The sequence below is a fragment of the Rhagoletis pomonella genome, unplaced genomic scaffold, assembly GCF_013731165.1.
Source record: "Rhagoletis pomonella isolate Grant_MI unplaced genomic scaffold, Rhpom_1.0 Rhpom_scaffold_00005, whole genome shotgun sequence".
Lineage (NCBI taxonomy): Eukaryota > Metazoa > Arthropoda > Insecta > Diptera > Tephritidae > Rhagoletis > Rhagoletis pomonella.
Genome location: NW_023458559.1, coordinates 48,371,555 through 48,387,958, shown reverse-complemented (window position 1 = coordinate 48,387,958; position 16,404 = coordinate 48,371,555). Strand labels below are relative to the sequence as shown.

The 16,404-nt window shown below is 35.8% G+C and overlaps 4 protein-coding genes across 6 annotated transcripts in view; 2 read left to right on the top strand and 2 right to left on the bottom strand.

Moving 5' to 3' along the window:
• The window catches only part of LOC118739087 (dual specificity protein phosphatase Mpk3-like), a 228,948-nt gene that overhangs the window by 38,746 nt on the left and 173,798 nt on the right, over positions 1-16,404 (top strand). The gene's annotated exons all lie outside the window — the stretch shown is intronic.
• Positions 8,899-10,232, top strand: LOC118739088 (protein Gemin2-like). Of its 3 annotated transcripts, none has more exons than XR_004992979.1 (4): positions 8,899-9,112; positions 9,172-9,357; positions 9,414-10,128; positions 10,214-10,232. XR_004992979.1 is itself a non-coding variant. In XM_036470214.1 (3 exons), exons 1-3 carry the CDS (start codon positions 8,975-8,977, stop codon positions 10,035-10,037), a joined length of 948 nt encoding a protein of 315 aa, XP_036326107.1. In that variant the 5' UTR covers positions 8,899-8,974; the 3' UTR covers positions 10,038-10,155. The 3 variants fall into 3 exon arrangements, 1 of the variants encoding a protein (XP_036326107.1); XR_004992980.1 differs by lacking the exon at positions 10,214-10,232 and adding an exon at positions 10,195-10,213; XM_036470214.1 differs by lacking the exon at positions 10,214-10,232 and having other exon boundaries at positions 9,414-10,155.
• LOC118739720 lies at positions 10,455-13,056 on the bottom strand. The gene is made up of 5 exons (XM_036471231.1): positions 13,015-13,056; positions 11,266-11,607; positions 10,949-11,205; positions 10,753-10,860; positions 10,455-10,690 (listed from the first exon to the last, which is right to left on the bottom strand). The coding sequence occupies exons 1-5, from the start codon at positions 13,054-13,056 to the stop codon at positions 10,531-10,533; spliced, it is 909 nt and encodes a 302-aa protein (XP_036327124.1). The 3' UTR covers positions 10,455-10,530.
• Positions 11,750-15,159, bottom strand: LOC118739085 (UPF0489 protein C5orf22 homolog). Its single transcript, XM_036470209.1, has 2 exons — positions 14,374-15,159; positions 11,750-14,317 (listed from the first exon to the last, which is right to left on the bottom strand). Exons 1-2 carry the CDS (start codon positions 15,026-15,028, stop codon positions 13,431-13,433), a joined length of 1,542 nt encoding a protein of 513 aa, XP_036326102.1. The 5' UTR covers positions 15,029-15,159; the 3' UTR covers positions 11,750-13,430.

The following is a 16,404-nucleotide window of genomic DNA, read 5'->3' as shown; positions in this document are numbered from 1 at the left end:
CGTACAGCTGCAATCTTCCAACTACTGGCTGTGGCGCCTGAGGTAACTGGGGTGCAGCAATGTTGCATGCGGTGTCTTTAAATATATGTGCATAACAGTATAACTGACAGACCAGAAAAATTTATAAAAGATGCATACGGTTTTCTATGGTGCGCCCGTGGACATACATACATATGTACATACCGTTTTCCGGTAAGGTCCGTGTGTGTTCATTGAATAGCAATTTGTACTGAGCTGGCTTTGGTTTGACGGGTTCGAGTTCAAAAGAATTCCTTCATCAAATTTCAATTAGCAACAGTGAATACTCGATATTTTATTGTTGCTGGTTTTTGCTCCAGAAGTTTTGATTGCAATCCAATTAAATGAAAAACGAATCTGTGGTGATTATAGAAGCATTTTTCGCATATGTATGCATATATTTATGTTTTTTATTGAACTATGTATGTAAAGCTCTGTGTATGGAATAATAATAAAATCTTTTAGAGACAATATGGCAGAAAGTCCATATACTTAATTATTGAATAAGCTACTGGAGAAATGCGTAGTAAATTGTTTTCGAGTGGTTCGGCTTTAACAGATTTTTAAGAAGGTTTAGAACTTAAAAATTTTAAGTTTTTCTCTTCAAAAAATTGTCGACGAAAGCGGACAAAAGCAGGTACATATGTAAATATGTATTTCGCTTATGGTCCTGCTTTCCGGAAAATTTTGAAATTTTCATTATGGAAAAAATATATCGGAAAAATAACATGGCACCACAAAAAAATGTTTGACCCGCAAACGAAATTTTAATGTCCTCACTCCCTAGCAATGTTCTATACCGAAAAAATATACTCATGTTTTTTATTTTGAAATTAAAAAATATTTATTTTATATTATACCGATCTAAAAAATATTGATTTTCAAAAATTGTATACCCTTTCTACGAAAAATTGTTTTTTTCCACATATAAAATACATGGGAAATTTTTGCGCTGCGAGCAACGTCTGTATACATATATACATATATTTTTTTCGATCTAGAACATTCCTAGAGGTGAGAGCATTAAAATTCGGAATTTACTTTCTTCACATGCATTTTTAAACCACCCCAATCTACATAGTCAATTCATAAATATATTGTGCTAGTATTACTCATTCTACATACCTATGTAGGAAGAATTTATAAATGGCTTCTTTTTTTTCATTTAACCTCAAAAATCTAATAAAAATGTTAGTCCCATTTTTCAGTGTAAATTCAAACTCGGATTCAGCGACCCAAAAACCTCTGACTAGTCGCCTTGGCGGGACATTTTTTTTTTAGATTATGTGATTGCCTAACTAACATTCCTTCGAAGGTAAAATAGGTTTGACTAGTTTTGGGAAGAGCGATTTTGTTTACAAAAACAAATGTTCCAAACATGAACGTGGTAGCAGAGCAAGAGGAAGGCTTCTGCATTTCCAGTTCGCACAGAAGATGAATGCCTGGCGTCCTTTATTGGACTCGGCCAAAATTGCTTAGATGGGCGGTCTTACAGCGCCAAAAAAGAAAAAGATTAAAAATTTAATTTGATTATTTAAGTATTTCACGAGAAATCAATGAGTCTTTAAGGCGCTGGTTCGAAAATTATCTCAGACCAAAACTCCTAAATTCCTTCCCTTGACTTTAGTTTTCTTGTACTCTTGCAAAGATTCTCAAGTGGGAACAAAAAGTTTCAGAAGCCAGTCCAGTAGAGGTTCATTCAAAGCGGTCTCACTGGCTTATTTTATTTTCTTATTTCTGCTGATAACTGTTATTGCAATAAAAGTTCATTTGTTTCTCTCAGTAATTCCGTCCGTAAATTGGAAAAAAAAACTCTGCTGCCAAATACGCCCCAGGTGCATTGTGCTGTAGCGTGGTTATTCGCCTGCAAAAAACGAAATAAAATCACATACATATGTACAACTATATATGTGTGGGCAGCAAAAAATTGAAATGTATATAAATTGCGAAAAATTTCGCCACTGTTGCATCTCTACTACTTCAGCATTTTCTGTGTGCAACAGACAGGTGTTGATTGCTATTTTGCAGGGTGGCTGGTATACATATGTACGAAAGCAGCAGGTGTGGCATTGGTTCAGTTAGACAGAAAGTTTAGTACGCTTGGGACATTTTATGGGCTGCATTAAAAAGACAAAGAAGATAACATAGCGAAGACCTGAAAGGTATGAGTGAATAAGATGTAGGTAGTTGTGTTCAGGGTAATCGGTCTGATGTTTTTAAACCGAAATGTAAAATTGCTGTCTAAGTTATCTTAAAAAAAAAAGTATGTATTCTTCTTGGAAGGAGCTTCTGAAGCTTTATGATATCTAGGACGATGAAAAGTACTCCAATTGGTTGCAATTGATGTAAACAATTGACAGTCTACTCTAGTCTAGTCTAACCTAGTCACACACGTTAAGCACTTTATGCCAAGTCTTCTCGCTGGAGAGAGAAAAGTTTGGATTGCATCCAGTATACAATTCATTGATCATCTATTAGTATACAAACGTTATGTGTAACATTAAGTCCAGACGGAAATTTAATTGAGTCAATAAACCTTTTAATTGAGCCACCGCTTTTTGGTGTTCACACACAATCAGCTGCTCGATTAGCTACAGTGGTGGAAAAGTTGGTACAATCGTACCTTTATTTAGTTTTAAAGTACATTCGGTACAAAACACAACATTTTAGGTAGATTTGGAACGTAGTCAAAACTCTTCAGGAAATGAGTTCTTATTTTTTTTTCACATTTCAACGCATTTTCTAGTGTGGGTATCATCGCTCCTTTGTGGAGGAGTGCACATATGATACAAAATGGTGGTCAAAGTAACTCACTTGTAGTTGAATACGTCAGAAAGACAGAAAATATTTCTTTTTAAAACGCCAGATCGAAGAACTCGGGGAGGAAGTGATTCACCTTTTCCAAAAAATATATATATATTTTTTTGTCTTGAACTGCTCTAAGAAACTTTTTTATAGCCAGAAGTTGATATTGTATCCTTTTGTTTTCTTTAAAATATACATTTAAAAATACACACTTACTTTTTAGGTACATTTATCTAGTTTTAGGTAAAGTTTCTCCGCAGATTGGGTGTAGTTTGAAAATCCAATTAAAAATATCAGCTGTAAATGGGGACCAGAAACAAACAGCTGATTGCTATTTGTTCAATAAACAACGCACAAAGTCAAAATTAAACAAACCCAGCAGGGTTACATGAAAAAATTCATTCAAATAGCATTTAATTAAGCACTAATCGTTCAGTTATTATATACAAGTTTGTATGGTTAATCGAGCTCAATTAGCGACTTAATCGAGAAAGCTTTTGCTAATTACCGGAACATACTTTAATATTGTTAAGATTTCTCATAAAACTTCTGTACCTAAGTAGAAGATTCTTTTTATTGGTATTTTATGAAGTGAATGATCGTATGTCCCTATGAAGCTCAAATATCAAGTTTTAATATGCATTTCCAAATTATATTCTATTGCTGTAAATAAAAAGTGCAAATACATATTTTTCCATTTCGAAAGTTTAATGTGTACTTTGCATAAGTTTTAGAGTAACTAAGCATTTTCGATATATGTCTTACACAAATTTAAACAAATATTTAGTGTCCTAAGCACTTCACTTAATTTCCAAAATTGTTACCATAAGCCGTTTACTACACAAATAAATACTTATGTACATAAACACATGCACGCAAACGAAAGCATTCAAAGGTTTGACAAACCTTTGACATTAATGCACTCTACACTTCTACTCACTTTTGGTGGCACCGTAGCATTAAAGTATAGCAAAAACTTTTTGTGGAAATATACCAATTTGTCTACAAAATATTACACACCAAAACTTTTCTATGCCAAACGAGAAACTGTGCAAAGTTTTATTTAGCAATTTGTATTAGGAGTTGTGATTTATGTAGTTACATAATTAATTCAAATGCTTGAAGTGTTTAAAAGTATTTAGTGCGACAAAATATATTTGACACAAGTAGGAGCGCTATGTAGTATGTTTTTGAGCCATTTGAGCAACGACTATTTTCTAGTATTTCTTTTTTTATAAGAAAATTTCAATGTTTTTTCATGCGAAATTTTTACATGTTAAAATAGTTTCGTTTTGTTACTTATTTCTGTACGAAAAATAAAGAAAATTCTGAAAAAGTTTTGCAAGAAGTTCTTCACGTAGCTGCATTATTTTCATTGCTTTACCGATTTTCTTCCGAAATTTCGTAAAAGAATCGATCGAAGTGTGCCCAGTTTATTTCATTTCAAAAAAATCCCGCAAAAAATCGGATGAGCTCTTTACGAATTCTTTAAAATTTCTCTACAATTCAGAATACTCTGAAAAAATGGTTTGCAGGGCATGTATGTATGTACACTTGTATGTAGTACATACTTCCCAGCTAGCAAAATGTGCCAGACATCTGTTAGATATTCGTCGGCTAAAGAGTCCGAACTCTATATGATTTCTGGTCGATATCGGTCAGAGAAGCTTATGGAGATGTTGACAGGAAATCTAACTGATACTTCGTGGGAAATTCCGACTTAATTACCGACGATTCTGAGGGATATATAGATAACTGATGGCTGTCCTAATAACCATGGGGAAATTCTGACTTATTTGACGATGAGTCCGACGGATATCTAACAGATTTGGGGAGAAATGTCCAATTGGAATCTGATTAGATTAACTTCAAATTTATTTATTTCGTATTCAATTTAACTAAATTTAATTTAAATTGTGTAACCAAGTATATTTTTATTGTTGCGCTTCCATTTTTCGGCCTCTTTCATCCTGTCTTTGGACATGTGGAAAAATTTTTCAATTCTCCCATGTGGAAGTTTGAAGTTTGTGGTACATTTTCCAAATGCCAAATCTATTAAATATAATTAAATCATTACCAACATTAGTGGGAAAATATTAATCGTCATAGCTTTTAGAAGTTTTATAGCTATTAGTTTTCGCTGATCTCCACGAAATTTTACGGCAATGTGTATATTTTTAGTGCAATTCTATTATATTTTTGATGTTGACACTGATTTCTGAGCAAGCTCACTTTTGAAGTAAAACTAAAAAAAAATTACTAAAAAATATCGCCTATCGGCCTGTGAAAGCAAAGAAAAACAAACATAATCAAAATCAAACCCGAAATCGGAGAGAATTCGATCAGAAATAAAATCCCCAGACACTTCCCCCAGAAATCTGTACGAAATCTGTGAGACTTGTCTAAATAGTCAAGTTTTCAGTCAGACATTTGTCAGACTGGCAATTTTCCCAGCTGAGTTATAACTGACTTTGCACGAAATTTTCTGGTTTTTAGCAATTTGAATAATTTTTTTTTCTTTGTTAAAATGCAATCCTTTTCCCCGAGTTCATTCTTTTAAATTTATTTGGAAGTGTCGAACCTTCGGCCAACAAACAAATCTAGCAGGAAATTGTTTGCTAACGGCCCAGAAAAGTAAACAAACAATAACTATTCTCTGAAAAACAAACAAAAGCAAAACATTTCAATGTGTGTGTGTGTGCGAAATAATCCAGTAGAAATCGGTTGTAGGCATTCTTGAAGGATGCTTGCTATATGAGTGAATTAATGTGAACAATTCATGTGTAGTCATGAATTTCCACGAATAAATTCAAATTCTAGCGAATGGAAAGCGAATGTACGTTGTCGTTGTTTTAAGTACATTTCTTGATAAATTTGAAGTGGAATTTTTGTAATATTTTCAGTCTTGTACAAAACTTTTAGTGAACGGACGTGTTGTGCGATACTATTTTCAGCACAAACGGGCTTTTACAAGATATGCATTTGCATATGTAAGTGCTACTTGTTTGTATGTCCCCGTATATTAAAATGTATCAGAAAAGTAGCAATTACATATGGGGATCTTGTAAGAATGCTTTAATACTGTTCCATTAATGCATTTTTGTATGTTTGAAACATTAATACAGCCATATCCATACAGCAGTAGTACAAGTGTATGATTAAGGTACGCATACGCTCTGAGAAACCACGCGTGTTAAATGGAAATGAAGGTTCATTTATACTGGTATGTATACACAGCAGCAAGCTCATGCCACCAACAGCGCTGTTGTATGCTTAAGATTTCTACTGGGAATTGTGTGTTGCTTTAGCGCATTATTACGTATACGCCACGGCAGTCCAGACAATAGAGAGAGCCGCAGTCATGGCAGCTTACTTAATTGCTTGTTAAAGAAAAAAATTGTTTATGATGACTCTGCCTTTTTTGCAGAAAGACCTATTTGGTATTTTTTTATGAAAACATACATATGTAATTTCTTTGTGAACAAAGTTGCAGATGGGTCATTCCATGTAAAGGAGGAAATCGACATAAATGTTTGCCCCAATGTCCTAAATGCTCTTGGAGCCAAGAATATAGTTTTATTAGGAGCGGTACCGGGGCATGAGGGACATGATGGCAATTCGGAGGCTGACTGCCTAGCAAAACAGTGAGACATGGCAGTATTTTATGGTTCGAAAGCCTTTTGTGGGCTCACCACAACACACATAAAGGAGACCATTTATAACTGGGTAGACAAAATGTTCAACAGGCACTGGATGGAACGTCCAGAGCAGAGACAAGCCAAACCATTTATCTTTCCTTCAAAAGTAGCTTCAAAGAAACTAGTCAATTTAGGCAGAGAGGACCTCAAAACTCTCACTGGGTACTACACGGGGAATCGCTCTATTCGCTATCACCTCAGTAAAATTAATATCCCAGAAACAGATGTCTGTCGTGAGGAGCGGTCAAAAAACTCGGAAAAATAAGAGGAAGTGGTAAGAAATGCAATATGAAATTATTTTTCCTTGGCGGAGCTACTCCTCCAATTTTTGTTGAGCACCTTTCGCAAATAGAGTGACCTATAGTTCTACGATACCTCCGAATTTCTAGTGGTTTTTAAGGGAAGCTTTATAATGATAGAAATATTTATATACAGAGGTAGTGCGTGTAGTAGTAATATGTCGAAGTTGTTACCTTTAGCGAAATCCTTGTTTATAATTTTATCGACTTTGGCAGGCATATTGTTACTGCTATCGTCAATGTTATTGTTGTCGATACAATTATCCTTATAGATGTCCAAAGCCGCTTATTTTTCAATATTGCCGTAATTATAGTTGCGATCCCGTACAAGTCCGGACTAGTCAGAAATAGTCAGAATCAGTCATATTTTACTGGAAATCGATCCCGTACTCGGTTCTCTGACTATTGAGAGGACAAAAAAGAGCGTAAATATGGTTCTCTCGCTCTGTCAGAAGATACCAGTTTCAGTCCGAGAATTTTTTGCTGGTAAATTCTGGTAAATGTGTCAAACGATCAGCCGTAGTGTGTTTGGCAGCCAAATTGTAAACAAAAGAAAAGTGCACTCTTATAATTCGTGTTGAAAAGTATTTAGTTACTTGTTTAAGTGGATTCTAATGAATTTGAAAGTATTTTTGGCTATTTACATGTGTGAGTTGAGTGTGTTTACACACAAAATAAGCAAAAATTTACAGCCAAAATTTGGAGGTTATGTTGAAATTGACAGAAGATACAATTTTTTACTAGAAAGCGATCCCGTACTTTTCAATGTTACTCTCTCGCTCTGAGCGATTTTTTATTTTTTGACAGTTTTACTAGCTTTAGTCTTGCTATCTTTACATGACCTTTTTTGGTGTAGATATCGCAATTTTTGTCAGTTATCGTTATCGTTATTATTTTTTTATCGGTATCATCGATATCGATTTTTCAGTTACAGTTATCATTTGCAGCGGTTTCGATATCGGTTTTCTGTCAGTTTTCGATATATTTGTCGATTTTTTCACGATGTCGGCATTGAATTTTTATCGAAATCGGTGTCGATCTTCTGCTTGGTGTCGATATTAATTTGCCTTGGTTGTTCTTTCACTCCTGTATTTGTATTCTCATCATTCAAAGTTACAATTCTTTATGTCTCGACTTTATATAGTAATAGTATGTAGATCCAAATTTTGTTCTGCCGAAACCCGAAATGCTAATACCTCTGTAAACAAAGAAAAACATTTACACCATTTTCGGTTTGTGCCATGTGCCAGCCGAAAAATGTTTGATCTGCTTTCAGAAAGAAACTCCCTGAAAGTGGTTCTGAGAAGAATCTGCATAAATTCAAGTGATGAAAGTGAAAGTACTCTGTTGAGCTATACTTGGATTTGGAGTTCGAACGACGGTCATTACCCCTCGAAATTGAAAAGAAGTAATTTTGGCGAGAAAAGATATTCCGTATTTTTACAAAATTCCCAAATCATTCCCCAAAAATGTTTCGATAACACTTAAAGCCACAGCAACAGTAGCAACGACAGTTAGAACTCCGCATCAAGTTTTTCAGCCGTTATGGCGCTCGGCGTCCAGTTCGACACATAATCCTAAAAGCCTGAAAATCTTGGTATTGCTTGGTAAGCAAACCAAGGCGATTTTAGTTTGAATCGCCTTAAACCAAACATTTCTTTACACATCTAATTTGGGCTCAAGGCGATTTTATACATATAAATATGTAATATATTAATAATAATATAATATATATATATAAAAATATACATATATATGTATAAATTCACCTCGAGTTGGTGTTACTAGAATTCGCCGCTGTCCTTCTGAATGTCAAAATGATGTGTTCGTTGTATTATCGGGTACTTCTTGCCGTCATTATGCGTATAATTTGTTGATGTAATTTTTGTTTTGTCAACGCTACCTTGTATAAATTCGCCTTGTTTGGGAAATTACAAAAATAAAGTTTGTTTTAAACTGAATTTTCGTTTTTACCGTTGAAAACAACCGGTTAACTAGTTTTGGCTGCACTTGCACATAAAAGATTTGGCAGCACTTGCGTTCATATGCAACCCTGACGTTAACGCTTCAGAATTTTATTTGCCTGATTTTTTTCGGCTTTTGTTTTGACTGCCGATTGCATTACAAATTTGGTTTGGTTTGTTTTTATTGACAATGGCTGCTAAAAGCGATGTTTTGTATAAAGTAAATTCAAAACCAAAACGCAAATCAAATGCTACACACAAGCCAGCTAAGGAAATGAAGGAGGATGACGGTGCCAGCGGCAATCAAATGGATACTTTTCAACAACAAGTAAGCCAACTAAAATACATACACTGCGTCGCAATCTGATTGGCCAATATTAATTCAAGGCACTAGAGATACGCGAACCAGGACCTGACTTCGATCCGTCAGCACCACCACAAGATGGCGAAGAATATCTCATGCATATGTTGTACGAGCGCCGAAAGTGTCCTGCCGTAATTGCAAAGGAGCCGAAGAAGTGTAACATGGATAGAATAGCTGCAGCAATCGAGGAAAATTTCAAGGATGAGGAAGTTAGTAGATGGATTTGCTTAATTTATTCGCAGATAATATTAACAAAATACTTTAGGAGCCACTCAAAACAATACCGTGCCAAGTTCGGCTACCTACCAAGGAGTGGAAAGACTTGCAATTGGAGAATTTTGAATCATCACGTGAAAAGATAGTACTTCTACGTTTAGAGCTGCACAGACACAAATATGAGCAATCTTTGGAGCCGCCTTTAATTAGTGATCCACAAGCTTGGCGTCACTTCTGTCACGGAAATCCGCCATTATTAAAAATTATATTGCGTTTCAGTCAACATACATTAGAGCAACTGCTGGAATATATTTGCGATTGGCTGCGTTGCGGAGAAGAAAAAGAAATTCTGCAAAATACATCCACCGAGGAACCAATACCTTCAACATCGAATGCTGCCACCAATGAAAATTCAGATGAAACTGAATTGGATCTTGTTGATACGGATGCATGGATAGGTACTTGGTTATATGCTACATTGGCTTGCCTACATATACCCATCGAACCAGAAGTGCATAGTACTTTACGCGACATAGCACGCGTTTGCATACGACTACGTGGGCGAGTACCAGTAACGGCTGCAACTAAGGCGGTGCCTTATAATTTATTCATACATTTGATATCAAAGGCATTTGGGCAGTTAGACTTTGCGGAATTTGTTTGTGAAGCCTAGCTGCAAAAGCCAATGACTTAATAAGCGAGTACAATAAATAACATATATATCGTCGTTTAAAGTACAAAACCGCGTATCAACAAAATGTGAGGTACCATAAATTATTTTTAGAGAGTAAAAACACTCACATTTCAAAATGGTTCTCCTTTTTATAAAGCAATCTCATTTCTGGCTAGTATATTTCAGGACGAATGGGTAAGGCTGGAGCCAAGAGCTTTTGTGAGCAAATCCAATTTTTGGCAGCAAATCTAAGTTACGCGGTTTTGCAGAATGACGGACGATACGCGGCTTTGTACTTTAAACGACGATATGACGAAAGTTCTATACATAGGACTTTTATGCAGGAAGTGCAACGTCGAAAAATTTTATATCCACATTTCACTTTTCATGTAAGCTAAATAAAAATTCCATTTCATATACTATACGATCATATTTGTATTTATTATTATCTATATGAGATACTGTAAACTTGCTGTAAACTGATAAAGTTGAGTTATGAGAAAACTTTCCGATAGCATTGGCAAATGTGACATTCACGCTGATGCTCATCAGCAGCTGTTATAGAAGCAATCGTACAAACAGAGTGACTACGATAACTGGGGCTGCTCATACGCGTCATTTGGCTAAGGTTATAAGAACTATTACTGAAATTACTAGATTCGGAAAATATTTAAATTATATTGCAAAATTTCGTGGAGGTATTGTAATTGTTTACCTTGAATCGGCAGATAGACGACGTGCACCATTTTTAGTTGCAACTGCTTCCATGTCGAACGAATTCAAAGCATTTGAGCATGGAACTGCAGAGTTATCTCTCGTAAACCTTAAATTAAAAAAAAAAATAATAATTTTGATAGTATAGTACTCGTATTAAAAACCCCAAAAGTTTAACGTCTTTGAATAAGACCCACCCGCTACCACAGCTTGTCTTGGTATGACAGACGGGCCTTTGACGCCTTCGCTCCTCCAAGTAACTGAAACAGCTCCCAGCTGGCGAGGTTTGCTGCTGACAATGGCGATTAGGCACCCGTGTAGCTTCAAACTCCAATTCACGTAAACCTGAGTTACCACAAGCTTTTCCTACGCGTTGGCTTAACTCTGCGGAAAGTGATAAGCGGTCCTTTACACCAACATGAGCGCTTAGTTCTACTTTTGGTGCAATTATTCCCTAAGGTACAAAGCAATGATTGGTAGTTTGATATACGCAGATTTCTTTCATTATTTTTACCGGAAATGCAGGTGTAGCCTTCATCAGCAATTGTACATTTATATTATGCTCACATGTCAGTTTAGGTATATCCGAATGCATTACGTCGGCCAGCTTCCCCGAGAAGTAAGCCATGCGCCGTCCATTTTGCCACAGTGTTATCTCTACTTGTTCGGCGGATAGCACGCGTTCTAGGTCGCTTAGTGACCCGACGGACTTAAAGTAGCCTTCCATGCTGAATTTGTCATGACAAAGTAGGGGAAAACGTGGTTCCATCGCGCCGGTACGGAAGAAGTAGCCCAATGTTTTGATGGTAACTTCTAGATAACCATGCGTACAAAGCCAAACGCCAGGACAAGTCACCTGAGTGAGTAATTTTAAAAATATATTATAAACTATAAACTATAAATATAAAAAATAAAAATAAAATGTTAATAAGCCACAATAACATTGACAAATACATATATAATAAACTTTTCCACAAATAATTATAATCGTTATGTTCTTAATAACTATTCCACTTACCGCATGCAATTGAATTTCTATTTTAACAAAAAATCCCTTACGAAACATATTTTAAAACTCAGTTAAAGATATTAAAATAACTGAACTATATTTGTTCTCATTAGTAATCGCAACCTTGTGCTTGAAAAGCCTGGAAAAAAATTGTTTCATATGTTTGTGTTGACAACAATAGTTAGTAGAATTTGGGGTCACACTGCTCTGCTCCCCTTTGAACTTCATTAATCTATGTATGTATGTTAATAGGTATAAACATTTGTTTCTTTTTTGTTTTGCCGGTGAATTTGAACATAAACTGTTGTTGGTCGCTAACTAGCGGTTGCTAACGGTATTTTCTCATAGGTGTAGTCTCAGCTGTTTTTTTTTTTTATTTAATAAGTGTTTTAAGTGTAGCAGCATATTTCAGTTTGAGCAGCGAGTGCCTTAGATGTAGCCTTGCGGTAGCGTTCTCCGCTGCGTTATGGAAATAGTGAATGTTTTCACAAAAGAGGATCTGCACTGCAACTCAAAGATATATGGTCCGTGCATTTCACAACACTCTTACAGCTCACAAAGTAAATTTACTTGAACCAAATATTTTAAAGATATCGACCGTTAAAAATACTCCAAACCAAAACCATTTTTAAAATTTCGTACATCGAATCTCTATCACACCTTCTTGCACAATACCAAAATTCTTACTTTATCCACCGGTTTGTCCAACTACCACAAAAAGTGGGTGCGTGTCAGCGGCTACAATGTCCACCAACGACTAACTGCTTTATGTTAAAACTAAATTAACACAAACAACGGTATGCTTATTTGGCTAAGGGCCGTTTTACGACCCTAAGAAATTCAAAAGTATATTCACACAGTAGGTAAGAGAAACGGCACGTCACGGGTACCAGCCAAATTCTGGGTACAAGAAACTTTAGCACATGTTAATGCTTTTAAAATCGATGCAGTGGGTCTAGCAACAAACCAACTTCACTACAAATGGTCAGCTATTTAAGGGTGGACAACGGCATGGGGCATGCGGTATGTGTGTATGTATCGAGTCGAATAGAGGAGCATAATAAAGTTTGAGCAGTTATGCCAACGACTGGGGTCGGGAATGTATGTGTGTGTGCTTTGTGATGGCGAATAGGCCAAGATAATATGCATAGGGAAAAGTTTTGCCTTTTTATTAACTAATGACCTTTTTATTGTAAATACTAGTTTCATTTCCTTGTATTTTTTTTGTTCGTAACAGCGGAAACCAAACATTACTGCTACAACGAGCTCTTTATTGGGTTTTGATATTATTTTCATACTTATTTCGCTAATTCGAGTTTTATAAATGTTTATGTATAAGTAAGTAGTCAAGAGTGTTTCCAAATACTCATAAATTTTAGTGGTATAATTGTTACATTTCTTCACTTTCAGTAAAAAATAAGAAATAATCTAAATAATTAATACGCAGTTTCTTAAATATATAACTTTTTCATCGTCAAATGTTTAAATGGTTTACACAAATACCGTGTTTGTATAAATCAAACCTGAACGAAAAGTATCTACTGAATTACATAATCCACATAAATATACTAACAATGTGTAAGCCAAATAAACATTTTAACTAAAATACGAGTAGCCTTAAACATAGCCAATGTTGTTGTTGTTGCGGCAACGTTGTCTAAGTCTTCGCATTATAGATGCATTACATCCCATTCCTCGTCCAAATAATGTAGTATAGGCTTATCATGCAACCGTTCGCCAAACACTTCGCGCAATACTTGCAACACCTGTTCTTGAATGAAGCTCACTTGATGCTTGGGGCAGTAATCGTCCTCAGCCGAGCAAGCCATGGTAATTAGCACCGGCGGTGCTGGCAAATTTTGTAGCAATTTCTTAAATTGTGCGAAATATTGTTCCAACTCCTTAGAAGTACTGATATGATGCGGCAGTCCATTCGTATCTGTAGTACTACCCGAATCATAGATGAGCAACCAGTCTATCTCATCGTCAGCATAATGCTTCTGTAGTAATTTTGTGAGATTTTCAATGCGTGCATAAGTCTCTGGCGCAATTATAGACGGATCGGGCGCTGGAGCGAGCCCTTCTAATGTTCTTGCCTCTTCCAAGTGCTCAAATATCTTTTTAAGCGCTTCCAATTGCAGTTTTCTACGTTCCGTAGTGCCACCACAATCCTTAACCTCTGGTTCAAAGTGGAATATGTCGGTGAGTTGTTCGTAGCAGTTAGCATCTTTATAAATTTCCAAAAACGGATTAGAGGTGCTGAAAAAATCTAAATCAATGTCTAGTACAAAATTTGGTGCATCCGTAGCTTTTATAAACTGTTCGGTATCTATTGGCGAACTCTCGGTGGACGTGTCTACGTTGATCACTTGTAGTTCCATGTTGCGCGTTTCATGCAATTCCTTGGTATCACAATAGTTACCCTCGGATATGAAGTAGTCAAGTGGACAATCGACGCTTATCTTATCATTTTTGTGTCCAATTTTAAAGTTATATTTGCCCAGAGGAATTTGTTGGCACCAAGAGTTCTTCAGCCAAACAACTCGATTAAAATGGCCTGCAAAAATTACGGTTTATTTCATAATTTACATAGCGATTTAAATTTTTGCTTACCTGCATAGCAAGCTGGCATTATCCAGTTTTCAATACTAAGTTCAGCTAACATAGTTTCTTTATCAAAGGAAGCACTGGCCGGAATCTCACGAGATATAACCATGTCTGGATGCGAATCAAAATGCACTAGTATATTATTTTGAAGTGGCAAATGGCGCGTAGCCAAGCAGCGGTATATAAATTCCAATACATCATTGTGATAATCGGCTATGAATATGGGAATGCGTTGGAATTTTCGCGACGTAACGTTCGAAGCAACTACCCCATCTAAACTAAGATCTTTTGCTTGCAAGTTGTATAGACTACCTTCTGATATGGAACCTGCGACCGAGGTCGTAGACATATTTCCAAAGAGGCTTTCATTCTCCTCAGCATCCTTTGATTTTTCAGCTTCTAATTCCGCCTTAAGTCGCTTTGTTGGCGGTGCTTCCTCTATTTCTGCATTCTCTCCACTTGATATCTGCAGGGCAGTCTCGTTAACCACTGCGTTTGTTGCCGCCTTATTAGTGGCCACCTTTTCCGTTGACACGCTTTCACTTACCGCCGCCACCGCTGCAGACGATGCTTCCTCGGGTCCATCACTGGCGGCTGCTTCTACTGCTGCTTTTTGCTCTATTGGGGAGGAGGCACATTGTTGAACTGCATTTGCATCCATTGTTATGACCAATTTTCAATTTAATTACTTTCTAATAACTTAATATAAGACCTTTTTTTGTTTTCTTTTAATTATATACGCCTGGCCTTGTCCGAAGAGTGCTTTGAACTTTTCTTTCTCTGCTTTTTCTTAAAAACGAAAATGTCAAAGTAATTCCAGCTTCTTCTTCCTTTTTGTCGTTCACAATTGGGAGTGTATTTGCACTTTTTAATGCATAAAATAGGGACAAAAAAATAATTATTAGATTAAAGAGTGTTAAAAACTAGTTGCCACAATTCTAAAGCACTTTTAACTAGTTTTAAATAAAAATGTAAGGCCTGAGATAAAATTGGTGTTTCCTTTTTCATTCATGCGTTCCTCTGTTGTAAACTTCACCGCTAGGTGCCGCGACAAAAAGGAAGTTGTTATTAGTAATTTGGCCGCATTTGGTTAACTGTCAAAATTTAGCATCCGACAGCTATTGACTAGTTTTTAAGGGGTGGGCAGCGTTGCCAGCAGACCTGTTAACTTTGGATTACGATTACTAATCAAAACGATTACATAGGCTCGGTAATCGTAATGATTAATACAATTAGTGTTTTTAACCGAGGAATTAGTAATCAATTATAATTAGAATTAATCAAAAAACAATCATGATTATTTGTCATTAAAAAAATAATCAATAATAATCAAAAATAGTAGTTGATTAAATTTGGTGATTACTTTTGATTATTTTTGATTTTTTTAATCATATTTAATTATTTGTTCGATTTCATTGTAAAGAAACATACTTGTGTCTATGCACAATATATTCAATGTATAGCGTACTATTTGCTTGTAGAGTAAGTACTTACGCTCACACTTTCGGCAAATATGTTACTAAATCTTGTAAGTAGAACTGATTTTGAATTATTTTCTTAATAAATCTTTACAAGCTTCGTTTTTTGCAGCAGGTGCCTCAAAAGATATTTATTCTTTGGACACATATGACTTACATATGATGCAAACCAAGCGTACGCGCATTTTTTTTCTTTATTCTTGGACTAAGGGTCCCGCGTTCAAAGGCTGGTTGTGTAAACACTTGAGGTTACAAGGCTTATTACAATGTTTGGAATTGCTTATTAAAAGCCAAATCAGGAAGAGCTGATCTATTGCAACACGCACGCTCGCAAAAGCATTATGTTCCTTCTTAGCAGAACGTAATTTCGCATTTTCGACAACCGACCACCTAACCAAAAGTCTACAAGAAAAAAAATATTAAAAATCAACGCGATTCTTTAGCAACTTAATACTTGCATATTATTGCCGCGGATTTTAATGGGCTATGAAACTGCATACTCAAAAAAATTCTAGAAAATCTGAATAAAAACATGAAAACCTAGCTGAAACTTTGCGGA